At 44.8% G+C, this 19,513-nt stretch overlaps 1 protein-coding gene and 1 long non-coding RNA gene across 2 annotated transcripts in view; one reads left to right on the forward strand and one right to left on the reverse strand.

Annotated features, from left to right (window-relative positions):
* The window catches only part of LOC136293171 (uncharacterized), a 43,648-nt gene extending 33,017 nt beyond the window's left edge, over positions 1-10,631 (forward strand). Inside the window, exon 4 of the long non-coding RNA XR_010722104.1 lies at positions 9,048-10,631. This is a non-coding gene — a long non-coding RNA (uncharacterized lncRNA). The remainder of the gene's footprint in view (positions 1-9,047) is intronic.
* CAVIN2 (caveolae associated protein 2) lies at positions 1,501-11,976 on the reverse strand. Its single transcript, XM_066189599.1, has 2 exons — positions 11,584-11,976; positions 1,501-4,076 (listed from the first exon to the last, which is right to left on the reverse strand). The coding sequence occupies exons 1-2, from the start codon at positions 11,974-11,976 to the stop codon at positions 3,285-3,287; spliced, it is 1,185 nt and encodes a 394-aa protein (XP_066045696.1). The 3' UTR covers positions 1,501-3,284.
* Between the last annotated feature and the right edge of the window lie 7,537 nt (positions 11,977-19,513).

Consider the following 19,513-nt stretch of genomic DNA (forward strand, 5'->3'; position numbering starts at 1 on the left):
TTTGACAGTGAAATGGTCCAGAAAACCCTTATCTTTGCCTTTTCACAGAGGAGCCAGCTTGTGGATTAGCACGTGGGGGTCAACGGGATGCTCTTTGCTCTTTCCTCTAAAAGCGGACAGAAATGTCAGCTGGTTTTGTGTCATTGAAAATGGAAGTATCAGCAGCTGCTGAGTGCTGTTAGTTTAAATATTTATACCATAAGGGCTTTATCACAGCCTTTTTCTCTGTGCAGAGCTGCTGCCAATTCTGGTGGAGGTCAGACTCTGAATCTGTGCAGCAGCTCACAGGTCAGGTCTTCCAAGGAATAATGGCACAAGTGGAGCTCACTGTTACTGTGTCAGGAAGCGTAAACAAGCAGTTTTTTAAAAAAGTAATTATGTAGACAAACCTGTCAGCACAATCATGGAATACTCATGCATATGCCTGACATCTGCCAGCCTGACATCATCCAGGCACATACTTGAGATACTTGAAAGAATACGGTGCTGCAGGTCCCACAGTCTGTCTCCTCCCTCAAACAGCAAGTTCTGCAGGCTGATGTTTTCAGTCAGGCCTCGAGAATGGAAGGCAAGGGGAAGAAACAGCTTGGGGGACATCTTGAGAGCCTGAGCTTGCTTCCTCCTCTGGTTTATAAGACAGCACAAAAGCAGACATAGATGAGTTGAGTAAACACTTTTCTCTCTTGCAAAGTATGCTTTCTTTTGTTTGTTAGGATTACAGACCCACCTGTCCTTGTAAATGTGCAATTGTGATGCAGAAAACATTTAATTCTAGTCCTGCAAGTGATGGCTGCGTGTGTGCTGTATTCTGAAGTGGGTATTTGAGTTAATTCTCCCAGATGCTCAGTGTCTGCATTCGCAATGGTTTTGCTGGATAGCATTGTAATGCTCTTAGAACACTGTGCGTGGGATTCATTTCAGCATCTCTAAAACTGGATAAAGCATGGCCAGGGGTATTGTTTGAATTAAAGCTTAGCAGGACAAACAAACCAGCGTATCTGAAAGCAAAATGTAAACATGATGCTGGGGCTCCTGGTTAGCACTTGGTGGCTGCGGGAGGTTGACAGCTGCTGCATAAAGGTTAAACGTGCTTTCTTTGGTCTGTCAGTAAAATTAAGCCTGCTAAAGACTATGTGGCACTCTAGAAGACAAGAGTTTATCTGTGTGCATAAAGAGAACATAGACTTCAATACATGAACTTGATATAAATATGCTTTCCAGGACTATGTAGTGTATTAGGAGTATGCCACAGTCCAATAAAAAAGATGCAGACTGAGCCAGGAGATTTTGGAAGGTGCCTGAATACGTTTAGATGGGCTAGAAGTCTGACAAGTGTCTGGAAAGCAAAGCACTGCTGTTTGCGTTGTTAAATAACAGCATAGGAGGAGAAAGAAAATGGTATAGATACAACAGGGACATGAACTGAAGTAATAAATACTTGACCTTTAAATTTTATCTTTGCCAGCTTCTCAGACTGCTTCTCCCAAAGACTGACATGGCTGTGTTTTATATTATGCTTTTATTTGTCATATTTGTAGTTAGTTACAAGTAAAAATTATTGAAATCCATTGTAGTTAATACAAAATAAAAATATAGCTGCACGAGTTATGCCATGATTTTTTCTTAGAAACAGAATCTTCTATATGATACCATGCACTTAGGAGCTTAACTCTTAATAGTACTCGCCTACACTAAGCTCTGACTAACTAACTTCCAGTGTGATTTACTGGTTACAGATATTATCCCTGTGGAGTAATTCCTGTTAATTATTTCATACTTCTGCTGTAGCTTTTATTTCCTCTGTAATTTGTGATTCTAAACACAAAAGGAAGCAACCTTTTAGTGCAATGTTAAGTATCAGTAGAATTTTTATTTATATAAAAAAATAAAAATAACCCACTGCATAAACAACCAAGGATGTAAGGGAACTGTTGTGGGTTTTGTGCTTCCCTTTCCTCCCTTGCCCCTTACCTCTTAAGTGACAGGAATGAACATTCATAGTGAACAAATTACCCTGTAACCTTTCACTTTCAATTAATTTTGAAGAATTACATACTAGTAATTTTGAGAGGAGGTGGGTGACTTTGATCAAAGTTACTAGCAGTGAACCAAATCCTGTGGCTTTGCAGGCTCATACTTACGTAAACTCATCCCTGCCATGAAGTTCAATCCAGAACACATTGTTCCCTTTGGACATGCCTGAAAGAGTATTTCACCTTTTTGAAGAAATTATCCTTACATCCCTGTAATTATCTAACTCTCCTGTGTAGATATAGCTCTATATATGAAATAATCTGTAAAAAGATAAATTATCCTATTTTCAAAATACTCTGAGATACAAAGTTGTGCAGGTGCAAAGTTTGATAGTATATTGCTATAAAGACTATGAATTAATTAGTGTTATCTGAGTATATATACTTTAAGCTGGGAGTATAGACTGAATACTGTGGGGGGTTACTTTTGCTTTTTTTTACATTTCATAGCACTTCGTATTTTCTTCAGGCTACCTTCACGTTCCTATCAAACACCTGTATTTTTTTTTTCAATTTCTGAACCCTTAAAGATACAGTAACTGATCACACATTCACGCTTGTCAATAAAGTATTTCCATAACTCTGTTAGATGGAAAAATACTTCCCTCCCCCCCCCACCTAAACACAGTGATTTCTTCTAAATGAATAGCGAGTGACTACTGGCAAAAATCTTCCTCTCACTGAAATGGATGGAAGTGGGTTTTCAGCTCTGCCCTTTAAGTACTCTGCTCTTTTAGTCCTACAGTGCTGTGGAGCAAAGCCCTAAACTATAGGTGTGTGCACAATTACTGAGGTTGTTAGAATTCATGGAGCATGGCAAGGCAACTGAAATCAAATGTTCTCACTGGTATTCCCACATTTACATACAAAACTACTCACAGTGCTGGGAAATACTGGGGGAAGAAAAAAGAACAGAAATGCTTGGGTCTTGACTACTCTCCATGTGTTCCTCTGACCTAACTCTAAGAAAGCCAGCTGATCAGCTTGCTTCTACCAGATATCCTCTCTTCCTGCTAGTCTCTGACACCAGCTGGCAGCATCTCTAAATTCACCAACACCAGCGACTCGACCTAAAGCAGAGCCCGTTGCAGCTCAAGTCATTGACCTTGTCCACTCTGCATTCCAGCACGATGCAGTAAGTTATCACTGCAGAGAAAAGGATGGAAGAGTCACTCCTCCTGCAGCTGGAACCAGTTCCTTGCCTAAGGAAAATTGTGTGTGTCTGGCAGGCGAAGGGGGGCTTGGGGCTGCTCACGCTGTCTGGTTCACCTGCAGGACGGCTGCTTGGGTCGTTTCTTCATCAGATTGTTCCATTTCCCCGCCAACTGGGTTGCTCCTCTCATCAAACAGTTTCTGGGTAGATTCTAGAGGCACCCTGTACTCTTCATCATCCTCCACGATGGACAGCTCAATGTTGTTGCTCACCACAGCCTTCCCTTCCACTCTGGCCGCCTTCTCTAGAGAATCGACGGTGGCCTTGCCCTCCTCGGCCAGGGAGGTGGTGGGTGTCAGGTCTGAGTGCATGTCGGCAAAGGACATTTCGTCCTCGTTCTCAGCTTGCTCGTTGCTTGCAGTTTCTGATGGTCTGTCCTCAGCTTCTGTGGGACTTTCTCCTTCGCGGCCTTTCTTGGTGCTGAATGTGAGGGGAGACACTTTGAAACCCGAGCCCTTTGAAGAGGAGGATTTCTGGTGGTGCACAGTGAGTGACTTCTTGATCTTTTCTCTTCGTTCAGGCGACACAATCTTTGTGCTGATTTTGTTCATCTTCTTCTCAATGTTTTGACGGGAAAATGCTTTCTTGAGGCTGTCCACCTTCTTGAGGCTGGATCTTTTAAGTTTTTCAGCTCTTGATTCTTCTGTTTTCTCCTCTGCACTGTCATCCAAGTCATCTCCCTCATGAAACATTTCGTCATCTGAACCCAACTCCACTGTGTGCATGGTGTCTTCCAGTGTTTTGTTCTCATCCACAGGATCCTCTTTTCCTTCTGTAATGCTAGGAATCGGCTCTTTTGCAAAAACACTGGCAGGGATCTCATTTTCCTCCTGAAAGAATTGACAACATTTGAGTTTCATAGTTCACAGGACACAAATAATTTAATAAACAAAGCACAACCCCAAACAATTATTTTCTTTCCTCCCATAATGAGATGAATGCTGAAGGTTTATTGTTTTTTTCAGTACACTTAACCAGTAACAAACCACTCAAAGCCCACTGAACCATTATCTGGTAAAGTTTAAGACTTACAAGCTGTCAGCTGTAAGACTACTCTTTCAAAGTGACTTGGAATGTATGCAGAATGGAAATCCTGTTCTTTTAATTTGTATTAGATACTCTCACATAAAGAGTTTATCTGTCAAGTTGTACACCTGTCCCTGGGGAGAAGGGAGGGTATGGTGGGGAGGGAGGTTGTACTGCAGACCTCTGGAACCACATAACCCCACAGAGCTCTCAGTTTCTTGAGCCTGAGCAGACTGATATTCTCAAAGACTGAGAATGTCCCTTCAGAGGTGTTGGTTGCATCTGGGAAGTATCTCAAATGGCAAATGCAGTTAGCATTTACGCCATGTTCCTGCAAAACGTATGTTACTGTTAAAAATGGACTGTTGATACTGAGAAACCATGAAGTTCATGATGTTTAGAGTATATCCTATTTTACAGCTATTTACAGGGAAAAAAAAAAAACCCAGAGTCATAAATTTTGTTGGTAAATATTAAAATGTGGATAGGACAGCTCCTTGAACTGTAAGATTACAAATTTATGGTATACAAAAATAAAGAGACACTATACCACATAGAAAAGAGGAGCTTCTGGCTAACAGGAAAAGTATTGCTTTGTAGAAACAAAACCAAGAAAGGACACAGAAAGAAAGAATCTAAAAACAAAACAGGCTGAGCAAGGGCAGAAGCTGCAGATCATAATGAGGGATGTCTGTGCCCACCGAGTGCAAAAGCTCTGCAACCCCCAGCAGCTCAGAGGCAGCACAATGAACTCTCTGTTCTGTGGGGTTTTTGCAGGCATCTACCCGTGCAAAGAAAATGAGGCTCCTTGCACACGCCCTTCTCCTCTCAGTACCCTGAGCCTTGGATCTGCATCGTCTTTATTCATTACCTTTTTTATCACTTTCAGACAGGGTGCATGCAATTTCACTTCCTCACATGGATTGGAAGGGTTTTCTTTTCCCTCCTCCCTCCACATTTATCTTTAGATACAAAAAAGCAGTAAGTGCTGAGTGAAATGGCTGTAATAGTCTCAGATCTGTCCCTAGTGGGCCTGAGTGTACAGTTAAGGGGAAAAAAGGCCACATACACTTCCAAGTTCATGCTCATTATTTCGGGACTGAGCATACAGCTGTGATCACTGCAGAGAATAGTGTCTTGGGTTAAATTTGCTGTCAGGGCTGTTGTACATGGTGATTGTTTAGTCTGGAGAAGAGGAGGCTCAGGGGGGACCTTACTCTTCTCTACAACTCCCTGAAAGGAGGTTGTGGCCAGGTGGGGGTCAGGCTCTTCTGCCAGGCAACCACTGATAGGACAAGAGGACACTTAAACTGTGCCTCAGGGAGGGTTAGGTTGGATATCAGGAAGAATTTCTTCATAGAAAGAGTGATTAGACACTGGGATGTGCTGCCCAAGAAGGTGGTGGATTCACTGTCCCTGGAGATGTTTAAGAGAAGACTGGACATGACACTTGGTGCCATGGTCTGGTTGACAGGGTGGTGTTGGGTCATAGGTTGGACTCAATGATCTCATTTTCAACCTAATTGTTTCTGTTATTCTGTGGTTCTATTAAAAACTAGGACTGCTTTGGGCTACTACTAGGGCTACTTTGTAGCCCTTCTGGAACTCAAGAATATGCAATGTAGATGGGCAGAATAATTTTATACCATATATATATACACAGTGATTCAAGTAGTATCTCTCGTGGATATAAAAATGAAAAGTATAAAAGACATGGATGCTGGTTGGACAGTTTGTACATGCTTTATTCCTATGGTTTCTGCAGCTTTCTGGGCCACTGGCCTCAGTCAGATACACTGGCACACAGCTTTCTTTATAGGCCCTCTGCCTGCAGGGGAACATCTCATGAAGCCCATACTCTTCTCCTGACACCTATTATGTTGTTGCAGCTATCAGCAACAGTGACCAAGATAACAAAACAAAGGAAACCTGCACCAGCTTTAAGTGAAACCAGCTGTTAACTGCTGCACAAATATTTATATTTTCTCTCCACTGTAGTTAATGAAATGTGGATTACATGAGTGGGCGCAGTGTTGAATTATTCCCCAGAGCATGAGAACTTAGTATAAAACATAATTTTCATGTCTAGTGCATTCTTTCCAAACCTAGGTAATCATGCACAATTTTAGACATCTGAGCATTCAGGTGTAAGTGCCTGAATGGTGTAGAAAAACTCTGATTTTAAGGAGTAGAGAGGTGGGTTGTTACTTTTTAAGTATTTTATCTAGGAAAGTGACGTCATATGAGTTTAATCACAGTGCAGTCGGAGCCAGAGATGGGTCTGAAAGGTCCTTCTCAAGGTCAGTTTAGCTCTGTCTACAGTATTCATGTTAAACTGAAGTGCCACATGCAGTCTCTAGAAGAATATGGACGCAAATTTGATTACAATTTCTATCAAATTTCTGAATAGAAAAGAGACTGTCAAACTACCCACGTTTATAAAGGGGGGGGGAGAAAACCCAAACAAAAATATACTGCATAATAATGACCTAATGATTCGATTAAAAGCAGATCTTAGGTGGTCTCTGGCTATCAGGCAGTACTGGAATTCAAGTGCATCACCCCTCTAAGTTTCCTGCATGGCTCTGGAAAACATCAGGGCATCTATTAGTGAGCTTATAAAATGGGAATGACACGCTTCTCTATGTCATGCTTCCGAAAGACCTTAGGATTACAGGAACTATTAAAATGCAAATGAAAACAAATTCACTAAAATGCCTTGAAAACACAAGGGTGGTATAGCAGGAATGCTCTGTGGTGGAACAGACATTTCTATTTCAAACATGGTTACTGATAACACGTTGTAAGTGGGCTATTGATAACTTTTTGGTCTTACAAGTTTATGTGACAGCTATATTTTGTTTTGATACATTTTTAAGCAGTCTGCTATTTCATTTAGGAAGACTAGAACAATACACTGAAAAATGCCAGCTGTTACAAACTGCATAACTATTTTCCATGCCAAAGGAAGTAGAACTTTGATCTTTTCTTCTTGATCTAATCTAAAATTCTAAGAAAGCAATACATCTTTGTATTTTCCACATCTGAGTTCAAAAACAGCCCTTGCATTTTTTTTTCTTAGATGGGCTTGACTGTAGGTAGATAGCTCCTGTGAATTCTATTTTTCCATGTAGGAGGTGAATGGAATAGTGGAAGTTCTCTGCATAAAACAACTCCTGCTAACACTAGTAATACTTGCATAGTTAAAATCAGTGTGGCTTTGATCAGTTATCCTTGGGAACTTCCTGCAGGTTGTAATTTCATCCCTATCTCCTACGAAAAGGAATAAGATCCGTAACAGTGTGCTACAAAACTGGGTGGCCCTAGTGAACAGGTAGTTAATTTACTCAAGGAGTGCTGATTCTCTGATGCTGCTGCACGAGGGAAATCAATCTGCTTTGGTTTGGGTTTTCTTTTTTTGTTACATTTGCTGTATGAGGCCATGACCTTCAAGAAGGAGAGATGGCATTTTCCCAGTCCAGGCTCCTCTGTATGTTGCTGTTACATGCCCAAATGATCGCTAGCCTGAAACTTTTGCTACGAAAAATAGGTCAAAACATGACAAATCCTCCTGAAACCAGCTCCAACTCCCCCTGCTTTCCTTTCGACAAACACAGCCCTTCAGACTTGGCTGTCAGGGTGGGGAGGGAGGGCAGGCAGGAGGAAAGTGCCACCCAGCCATTGGCAGGTCCCTTACAGGCTGGGGCGGTGGCTGCACCGTCCCCTGACCTCCCACAGCACAGCTGGGCCAAGTCCAAACAGCCACGGGAGGTATTTCTGTCATTAATCAATACAAGAGTGTTCTTCCTGCAAGGCTCCAGCGGGAAATGCAGCATTATCAGCTTGTAGTTCTTCTGGTTCCCTCACTTGTTCATTTTTGAGTTTGAAGTTGCTTTTGCAAAAGATTATTGCGGTAATCCATACAAGAAGATACAATAGAACGGATAATGTTTTGTGCCCCCCTCTTGCTTCGTTTTAGGATGAACGATTTACCACCAGCAGCACCTGAAAAGGACTTGAATATTAGCGTGCTTGACCCCAAGCTGCAATTCTGACTTATTTTATCTGTCCTATTTCCATGACATTTAACCAGTAAACATGACATTTAATTGAAAAATTAAACACGAGCCTTTTTTTTATCTTCTATTTTGCTTTTGCAGCTAAAAAAGCAAACAAAACCCCCACCAAACTAGAACCAAAAAGCTGGTCATGTGGCGAGAACAAAATAGAGGGGAACAATGCCAAAGCTTAACAAGGATTTTTAAAACAGTCACTTCAGTGTTTTGCTGAATTGCTGTGTCATTTATAATAACTTTTGCATCCTCAAATTCTTGGAATGGAGCTCCCTTAAAATATGCCACCAATTAAAGAAATATATGCAGACATTCTAGGGAGAGAAAACTAAGAGCACTTTAATGGAAAATATGTAAATAGGTGAACTTTTCTAAACACAGTTCATTCTCAGTGCATATGCAGAGGGAAAGCTGATGCTGGTGTGTGGCAGCACAACTTCATAAAATGCAGAGCTGGAGCTGTTTCGGCTATGCTTAGTGCTCCCACCAAGCATTAGGGGGCTTAGGGTATATGGTGAATGCAGAACTGAATCACATATATGAATTAATATTTTCATACTGAGCTGTCTCCCTAAGCTGGAGAAGCTGTTTCTAATGAGAAAGATGCTCTGTGAAGATTGGCATTGTGTTTTTCAGTGGAAAAGAAGGATCCCCCAGCTAAAGAGGAGTCTCATACATCCAGATTCCCCTTTGTTTCCACAGAAATCTGGCGTCAATACGGCTTCATTGCTGTGACTTCTCCTTCCTGCAATTGTTTTTCCATGGATTCCTGTACAAGGCAGGACAGAAACTCAGCCAACCTGCTGGTTTTTTTGCCTGTACAATTATCCATGCAAGGCAGCGGCCCTGCTGACTACCAGACTGTCCCTCCTCCAGCCTGAAAGGAGATCCTGGCAGGGAGATTTCAGGGAGGTGGGCATGCAGGTACAGCCTGGGCACCCCTCTGGCTGCAGCCAGTTCTCAGCAGAAAATCCCAGCTCCTCCCAGACTCCACTGGAGAAAGCCCTGGACGCTGCCCACCTCAGTCAGCCTCTCATGCCCCTGAGGAGTTCTGCTGACCACCCAGGCTTTCCAGACAGCCACACTGCCATTTAACTGCAGGCCTCACTGCCAGCAGCGATTCCCAGCTCCATAGCTGTAGACTTTTTTTTTTTTTTTAGTAGATTTAACTGCAGTGTTTCTTTTTTTAAGTCTTGTGTTCCTCATCTGCATTGGCTTGGGACTGGTTATAGTCATCATCCTGCACTGTGGTGACATTCTCTGGTCAGAGAACATGGGAACATGGGAACAGAGTCACCTAAATCCCTGTAAAAGCCGTGGAGAACAGACCTGCTGTCCAAAAGCACCAGCCCAGAGACAGAGAGTGGATTTTCCTTATCTGTTGTACTGGGACATGGGCCTGTGTTGCTTGCCTTAGGTTTGTGCAGTACTAAGGAAAGGTTCAGAGGTTTAAACAGGCCTTACAACACTGTTTAGTGCCAGGGAACGAGCCAGCAGGACACAGCTTTACCCCTCAAACCCTTCTTGGTCATTTTCACAGTTGCTTTCACCCAGTCCCTGCAAATTGCTGCCAGTGGAAGTTCCCCACCCGAGGTAACATCAACTGTCCTGCACACACAGAGCTCTGTTTGTCTTTCCTCTCTGCATTATGTCATCTTAAAATAGTAAATACTGAGTTCTCTGGCGGAAGACGCTCCTTGCAACAGTGAGGCCTTAATTCTGACGTGCAGAGTTATGAAAAATGTTAAAAATTACCTTCCCGCAGGCATTGCTGATGCACCCACCACACAGGACGTTGTCTAGGTCTAGGTCTGAACCTGGAGGTGGGAGCCAGTCACCAGCTAATGGGGCCTGGGAGATGGCAGTGTTTTGACATACAGGAATGGATCCTAAATTACTTGCAGAACTGCAGAGAACATGTGTCTTTTAATTTACCCAGTCTTTGGAATAATTTCCACATTCCTTCTGGGGTAGATACATGCTGCAGCTCCTCCTCTTCTGGCCTGACAAGCCTGGACTGTAATTTGGGAGAACAATATGCAGGGAGGTGGGGGCTTCCTTTCTGGGGGAATTGCCTGTGCACTAACCAGCCCTGCCAGCTTTTGACAATCAACCACCGCTCTCTTATTTTGGGATTGTTTAGGAAAAAAGCCCCAACAACCCAAGGAGTAGAGTTAGTGACTGGCAGAGGTAACACCCAGCTGACAAGTTCAGCACGAAGTGCCCGAGCTGTGACTGTCCGAGCCCAGCATTTGCTCTCCTGCCCTCCCTCAGTGATTTGTGGAGGCCCGTCTTTATTTTTTTTAAATATGTGAAAGTCACGTCCTGTGTTTAGTTAAAGCTCACGGCGAGCTCTATCCAGACCATTGCTTAAAAAGGGGAAAATATGCAAACTGCTGCTATCACTGGATGGACTGCCAGGAAGCTGAGTTTTTAAGCTGAATTTTTAGCCCATCCCTGAATGGGCCAGATCAATCCTGCAGAGTGAAGCAGGGCACGAGGAGACAGGGACGTGCAGTCCTGCCCCTCTCCTGCTTCTGAAGGTAGATGCTGTGGCACTTTTTAGGGGCATTTCTACTGCAAGTTTGCAAAATGGACTCTTTCCTCAAGTTTGCCAAGAGTTTGGAAAAACGTGTAAGGGGCCCTTCAAGTTTACTTAAACCCCAAAGCACACAGTAAAACAAACCGTGGAGTTAGTAAAATATGGCTCTTTCCCTTCGTTTCCAGGGAATAAAAGGCGGCAGTTTTCTCACGCATGCTAAGAGTTAGCAAAACAAGGTCTCTTTCCTCACATTCACTAGGAGTTAGTAAAAGACAACAGTATCTCCAACGCTGCAAGAGCTGAAGAGGGTTCAAAGTTTGCTAAAAGTTAGGGGAAAAAAAAAGGAAACAAAGGAAAAGAAGTGCTTTCCCCTCACGTTTGCAAAAGTAAAAAAGAAAGCTTTCCCCGTATTTCCTAAGAGTTAGGAAAACATGCTTTCCCCACGTCCACGAAGAGGAAAAACGGGCATTTCTCCAGAATTTGCTAAGAATGAAAGAGGGCACTTCCCCCAAGTTTAAAAGATGGCAAAAGATTACTCCTTCCCCAAGTTTGCTAAGGTGAAAAGGTTTTTCTTCTGCATTTGCCAAGTTAGCACAAAGACGGCTCTGGCTTCCGAGTTTGCGGAGAGCTCGCAGCCAGCGAGCAGCACCGGGCCGTTCCCTCGGCGGGGAGCGGGGCTGCGCGCAGGGCTCTCACCTGGAAGATGAGCACCTTGAAGCGGTCCCGGCGGAGCAGCTGGGCGTGGTGCTGCTCCAGGCGCCGCACCTGGTCGCACTGCCTGTCCAGGCGCTCCCGCACGGCGCGGGTGTGCGCGCACACCTTCCGCGACTTCTCCAGCAGCTTCTCCACCGCCTCCCCCGTGGCGCCGTGGCTGCGGCACAGCTTCACCAGGTCCACCTGGATGCCCCGCACCGCCCCTTCCAAGCCCCGCTGCCTCTGCTCCATCTGCCGCTGGTGGCCTTCCACCGCCTCCAGCATGGAGACCAGCTTCTCCAGCAGGGCCAGCACGGTCAGCGCGTTCACCTGCCCGCCCGCCGCCTCCGCGGCCGGCAGCGGGGGCACGGCGCCGCCTCCCGCCGCCTCGCCCATGGCCGCGCCGGGACAGCACGGCCCCGCCGGGGCCGCTATTAAGGGCTGCGCCTTGGCCCTGCCCCGGGGAGGTTTCGGGCAGGGCCCGGCCCCGGCCCGCCCCGGGCGGCAGCGGACTGTGACCGCCCCGGGACCGCGCTGCCTGCCCCCAGCCCGCCCCGCGGCCCGCTCGGAGCCGGCGGGCAGCGCTCGCCCCGCGCTCGCTGCCGCCTCGCCAGCATCAGTAGATGGCAGGAGATACCGCGGAATGCAGCCTCGCCGAACGGGCTGGCCGCAGCGGCTGGAGGAGAGCGTGGCGGGGGGAATGCGCCCGGAGAGAGATTGTGGCTGTAGGCTGGAGTTCAAGCCCGTCCTGTAGTCCGAAGGCTTTAAACTAATAAGAATAATTACAGGTGTTTAAATTATTGCTGTAATCAATGTCGCAATCATTACAATAATCGTATATCGATGTGCTTTTAAAGAAGTAAATTGCTTCTTTAATAAATACATCAATTATTACATTAATCGCGTATTAATGTGCTCTGACAACATACAAAAATTGTATTGGCATATTTGTTCTTATATCAGCATCCTGATGGTAATTTTTAATAATTTTCATGATAATTAACAAACTTCTAAGACATTTACTCGTGGTGAATCAAATCTCCCATAATTCCTTCCACCCCATGCAACACCAGACTGGGTTTGCTTTTTTTCAAATAATAATGTAAATATTTTAATCTCATTGTTGATATTATTCTAGGGCTTTCAAAAATAATTTAGGTGATGACCTACTCTACTCTACTCTACTCTACTCTACTCTACTCTACTCTACTCTACTCTACTCTACTCTACTCTACTCTACTCTACTCTACTCTACTCTACTCTACTCTACTCTACTCTACTCTACTCTACTCTACTCTACTCTACTCTTCCTGGGTTTGTTAGTAAAAAATCCAAATCAAACAAATGTTGTGTTGCATGGGGTGCTTTACTGGGTGGAGGGCGTGCCAGGAGCTTGGATTCCCTGCTTGGGATGTGCAGATTAGCTGGGCACTCTGGTTTTCCTGCCTGGATTCTCCAGTGTTTCTTTAGTAAGAAAGAATCATAAGGTTCAGTGTGGCTGTTTTGGGGGAATAGCAATAAACTGGGTGTGGTGTACTGTCTTCTCAAGCACCAAAAGGAGCTATTTGGCATGAAGAAATACCAAGCTGTTTATTTAGAATTACTGTTCCCAGGATGGACCCAAAGCTGTTACCACCAGGGAAAATGTTGCGAAATTCTGTGGACTTGGGTGGCTCATCCTGTACTGATGTTCTCAAGCAATCACTATCTGTCTTCTCTCCTTTACATTTGCTTGGAAACAGGACTTCTTGCTGCAACACAGCTGTTTCCAGTACTTGGGTGTACAGAATTCTAATACTTGGGTAGCTGAAATATAAGGTTTTCTAATATTTGGCCAAATATACTTAATGATTTCCCTACATCCTGCAGATGAAAAACATCTATTTGGAGTCCAAATCACCATGATACCTGCCCTTTCCTGTGTACACAGGGGAAAAAAAAAAAAAAAAAAAGCATTTTATCATGAAAAGGGATGAGTTTTTATCCAACTCATCACTGAAGAACTATGCAAATGAGTTACCCATTTCAAATATTGTGTGCTTGAACCCCTGAATGTTCTGCAATGTTACCTTTTTTTGGTCCTTGCCTTTTCTTTTCCTCAGGCTGAAACTTCTATTCTTTGAGTTGTGGGAGCTTGAAAAATGCATTTGTGAGTGAGTTCACTTCGGAAAAAAAATCGAGTCTGCCAGAGCTGTCCACAGGGGAAACTATGCTGAGACTGTAAAATATGCAGGCTGAGAGGGGAGTGGACATATTTTAAAGGCACAACCTAAACAAACCCCTTCTGTTTCCACGAGCTCTCCCTGGCAGCACTACCTGATACGCCCTTCCCTAGGAAGGACGTGTTTGTGTCTCCAGAGGGCTGCCAGTGCCAGCCCCTCTCAGCACAGGATCCTGCCTATCGCTTCCTCTCTCCCTCCCTTCATTTTGGCTGGGACCTGGAGCTGAGGCAAAGAGGAGGAATTTTTGCAGAGGGCAGTAACTCGCCTTGCTCTGGCAGGGAGCAGCCTGTGTCCATGCCCAGCTACATATCTTTCCCGTGGCAAAATATCTTTTTAATTTTCCAAATTAATTTTTTTCTTCAGTTTTGCTGGGCTGTGGCAAAGTCCTGGCCGGGCTGTGGTCCAGCTGCTGGCCAAGCTGGCTTCCCAGCCTGTCTCTGGAGCCTGACTCCTCCAGCCTTTCTGCATCAGCCTTCTGCTGCACCTGGCACAGAGGGATGATGGTGGAGAGAGCTGCCCTGTCTATGGAATCTAAAGAAACACTCTCCTAACTCCTGCTGTGAGCCTTCTGCAAAGGCTCTGCAAGTTTTTGAGTGTTTAAAACTCCCAGCCATGTGTGCATCCTATGGGAAAGTTGTGACACTCCATGGGAACCAGCACAAAACACAAAATTTGTTTTCCTGGTCAGTCCTCTGACCCAGCAATGCCAAGCCAGGGACAGCAGCGCTACAAGGGCCACGGACACCCGTGGCAGAGCATTCCTCAGGGTCCCCATGGCTTGGGAGGAGGTGTTGTGTTGTCCTTATGCTCCCTTCGCAGAATTGCTGCTTGGGCCATCAGCGCTGAGGCAATGCTGTGGGGGAAGGAGGGGTGATGAGAACAGGAGAAAAGATGGCCCCAAACTGGGACCTGTCCCATTCTGCTGCTGAATTCCAGCTGTGGGTTTTGACACCAGCTGTCAGCTCTGATTACCTGTCACTTTTGTAACAACACTGTCAGGCTGCTGGGCTGCCAGTGCTTGGAGGAACTGGAGAATTTTTATGTAGGTTTGGGGTTTTTAATTTTATCAATTAATTTGACAGAGTAGTGGAGGAGGTTTTTTGCCAAGTTTCAATACAGATTTTACTGGCGGGAAACTTTCTAGAGGAAAACATTTTACATTTATTTAGAAAGAAGAAGCATTAAAGAGATTAAATTTATCAGGGTCATCCAATGTAAGTCAAGAGTTCTTTTCATGTAAAATCAATATGTGTGAATTATACGGACAAAAAATTGGAGGTTAACTCACTCATTACTCACGTGGTGCTGAGGATAATAAATGTTTGATGCTGGAGCATTACTGATAATTTATTAGGCATGGAGTAAGAGGTAAAATAAAATGACAGGAAAGGATGGAGAAGGGAATTAATAGAGGAGCGAAGAACAGCAGGGACCATACAGGTCATCGTCATCTTATTGAATTTCATGTCCAAGCTACCAGTGGCTTTAAAGAGATGGTGTGAGGCCATGTGACTGCTAAGGTGAAGGGCTGGCTAATGGGAACAGCTGTGGAAGGTGTGGGAGGAGAGCCCAGCATGGGAGGGCTGGTGCCTTGAGGGGCTGATGTCTGCTTCGCTTGGACAGGGGAGAGAAGGGGGTAAGGATGGGACATGGGTTGGGAAGAAGTGATGCTGCATCTCATGCACCAGAGCCAGCGGTGTCTGCACCCAGAAAGGACTGAGAGCATGAATCTGGTTGCCTGCTGCTGAAGGGCTTCTCTGAGGGCTGGGCCACAGTGCCATTTCCCTCCTGTCAGCCTGCTCCGTCTGTCACAGTGACGCTTGTCATGCCTTTGGCACCTCTGCCGCTCAGCCAGGGTTGTGTGACACTGGTCAGAAGCTTCTGGGGTAATGGAGGCTGAACTGACTGGTTTGTTAAACGTGTGTGATGACTGAGTGAGGTTTATGTTATTAGGCAGTGTGACTTACAATGCTGATGGGACTTAGTCCAGTGGAAGGCATTTTCCCTCTCAGCACAGGTTGCTTCTTCCAGGGACATAGCCCAGAGAAATTAGTCCATTAACCCCTAACATTGCCTTTTGATGTTTTTTTAAAAGAAAGTATTAAGTCTGTTATGAGTCAGTCTCACTGGAAGCACCTTGTTGGTTGTGCTCTGAAAGCATTAGAAAAGAAACCTAATGGGTTAGAGAAGCAGAGACTGATTTCCTGCATTGTCTTTGGCACCGAGCAGCCAGTCTGGACCAGTACAGCTCCCCAAGCCTGCTGATGGATGCCAGTAACTGCAGTGCATCGTGGACCAGCTCTCCTCTAGCAGTAGTTACAAGCCCTTGCATTTTGGGAAGGTATCAGTATCTCAGATGTGATGTAGTGTTTTGTGTAGAGGAGCAAGCACTTGAGCTGGGGAGGGGAAACCTCTTACTGCTCCACAGCTCCCAAGGCGAGGGATTCAGCCCGGGAGGCTGCACATAGCCAGGCAGGTCCACAGAATATTTAGCATGAGGGGAGCACGGGGAAACCCACCACCCATGCACAAGGTGGATTGGGATCTGGGCAGCATGTGGGCCCTGAAGCTTCTGCTGGGAGAGAGGCATGGCGGTGGAATGGGGGCTGTAGAAGGAGGATGAGCAGCATGCTTGGTGCACTGGCAGCGTGAGCCTTTGAGAAGCAGAGAGACTGTGGGTGAGGCAGTGGCTGGAAGAGGCTCCAGGAAGACACTACCCCTCCTGCAGCACCATCCCTGGGGTGTGCAGAGGAGCAGGGCCCTCCCTGCAAGGGCTCTGTTTGTCCCGTGGCCACCCAGCCTGCTCCCCACAGGAGGGAACCCCAGTGCCTGGCTCCCAGCTGGCACCTCTGTGCTCACAAGGATAACTGTGTTTGGAGAGCCCATTTGTGAGAATGGGGAATTTGGAGAGATGCTGCTAGGAGAAATTTTAATATTTGGGGAAGGAGAGAGATGTGGCTGTCTGACAGGAAATGTATCAGCATATAAGAACATGAAACAGCAATTTTACTCTCTTGTGCAAATGGTATCCAGCAGAACTTAATATGCATTGAAGAAATCCACTTCCACTTTATCGGCCAGACTAAATCATGTTGTGCACAGGAGACTTCCTTTTGCTGTGTGCCAAATAGTAATGATTCTGTGCAGACTTGCAGACAAGGGAAAAAAATAAGCCACATAAAAATACCATATGTGCCAGGCGTTTTCTGTGTATCTCCTCAGACATTCAAGGAGCACAATAATAAACTACATGCTTTAAAAAAAAAAAAAAAAATTTCCCCTTTGAAAAGCAAATTAAGTTTTGTGAAGGGGGGAAAAATAGTTTCCTTAGCTTCAGATAAAAGAGAATATTTCAGCTGCTCAGTTGGACTTTTCTGCAGCTCGGACAAAAGCGAGGTCAGGACACCAGCAGTTACAAATTGAACAGCATATGGCCGGTCAGCCCGGACCTGCCAGTGCATTGTATTCCTCTGGCGGGAATGTGGGGCACGGAGCAGGAGGAGCAGCTCCATTAAAAAATGAGACAGAGGTGATATTAAAAGGACGTTGAGAATGGCAGGATCTGCAGGTTGGGCCAGTATTACCTACAGGGAACCAGCTCTGCCTTTGGACTAGAGAACCGGCTTGGTCCTCGACACCTGTTCCCGCAGCCAAGCCTTTGTGTGGCTGTGAGGATCTGCAAGGTCACAGGGACCAGGCAGCCCGAGCCTCCGGGAAGGGGTTTTGTTGTTCCTGGTAAAAGCCCTTTCCAAATGGAGGGTGGGCTTCTAGGAAGTGTGATTGAAGTGCCTCACCAATGTTTTAACTTCCTTCAAAAGTGCTGTGTTCTTTGGAAGAAAATGCTGTTTGTTTTCCCCTGTTTCACATCAGAAGCTATATATGGAAACAGAGCTACTTTTTCCTTTCGCTTTTGGATATTTCTGGAAAAGGGGCATGTAGTTTTCAGTGAAAGGCAGGATAACCTGTCTGGTTTTTCTTTCCCTCTTCAATAAAAGAGAGTAAAAATTAGAAAGCTTTTAATAACTTGAAGCTGAATACACATGGATGCTTTCTTCTAGGATACTTTTTATTACAGTATGTTCTCAATGATTTATTGTCTTCTGAAATTTCTCGAGGAACATTTAAGAAATCTACTCTCTTGGAAAGGACAAGAATGGGCTGCTCCTGTGAAGACTGACAGAGTGTTCTTGTGTTGTTGTGGAGATTACTTGAGGTGATGCCTCTTCATAACAGAGGGGAGATTTTCTAGCGGTAAATAAGGGATTATGATGAGTATTGTACTTAAAAAGAATTGTACCTTTACCCAGAATTTTTATTGTTGCTACAGAGCTGAAAGCAGAGATTTTCCTACTTTGTAATCAGGTTGTTTGGAATAGGCTGATAATGAAAAAACATTTAATGGAAGCAAGTAGGGCATTAATTATGTGAATAGCAGGTGAATTGAGATCTGTTTTCTGCAGATAACTGAGGAGACTTGAGTCACTTTTGGCCTGCAGACACACCATCATTCATATCCTTTGAATCTTTTATTTGGGATGAGCTATAATGGACTTGGAATCTAGAGAGTGTCTTTCCTTCATTGCTGAGGCATCTGTCATGTTGTGCCATGCGACTTCATGCTGTTCTGATGACATGGCAAAAGATAACAGTGCAATGCAAAGTCAAGCGTGATAAATATGACATGGCATGTCCAAAACAATACTTGCTTTTAGTAGATCAGTTATCCTTTAAAAGCTAGTATTTAGGTTTGTCCTTAGATAATTCAATAGCTCCCATCCCTGGTAGGAATGATGTCAACCTGAGTTACTGTTTGTGATGAGCAGCGCTGATGGGACATGATGGCATGAAAAGGATGAAAGAGAAGCAGGCTCCGGGTGCATATCCCAGAGCTCATTGCTGAGTACCTGGTCAGGGCCAGGTTCACGGGGCTGGGCATGACAACAGTGTGAGAAACAGTCAAAGAGGCCAGCTGGCCTCTGTGACAGCCCCTGCCCACCGCAGCATTTTGGGTTTTAATTTATCCTTTTACAGACATCACCGATAGCGTGCCTGAGTTAAGGCAGTGAAAGAAGAAAAAGCAACTCTCCAAAAATATGGAAAACTGTGTGAACTGGTGAAATGAGGAGCTGAAATCAAATTATTAAACCCCAGAGTTGGATGAAAATCTTGCCCAGCCAGTTTGCCATGCAAACTGCATCGGTGTGACCTGACAGGGCTCCAGGGGGAAGCCAGGAGCTTCTCTCCCCTGGGAGAGAAAGGGTCAGAGAGCCTCAAAAGGTGGGGTGCATCTGGGGCCTCCAGAGTTACTTCCTCTTCACAGAGGAACGCTTTGAAAACTGTTTATTCTTATATGTGAAAATCAGAAATCTAGGCTGGAAGAATCTTGGGTATTTGACAGTATCTTCTCTCTTGCTCTCCCTCTCTCTCACCTGTACTCTCCCCTTGCTGGCTTTTATATTGCCCTATGACTGCTGTTGTCTATTCTTGATAGCAGTTATTTTCAGTGATTCAAAACAATTATTAACTTAGTTATAAAAAAATTGCATATTTTTCAGAGCCCCTGTTGAGGTTAGAAGAAGAAAAAGAAGGTTAAATCAGGTACTGAGCATCCATGGCGCACAGTATTAATAGCTTATTTATTACTTCACAGGCATTTAGCATTTTTATTCAGAAGTATTGAATAAGCAGAAAGTAATCTACATAGGACATGG

This window comes from Chamaea fasciata, unplaced genomic scaffold (assembly GCF_029207755.1).
Source record: "Chamaea fasciata isolate MVZ Bird 193981 ecotype frontalis unplaced genomic scaffold, bChaFas1.0.hap1 SCAF_8, whole genome shotgun sequence".
Lineage (NCBI taxonomy): Eukaryota > Metazoa > Chordata > Aves > Passeriformes > Sylviidae > Chamaea > Chamaea fasciata.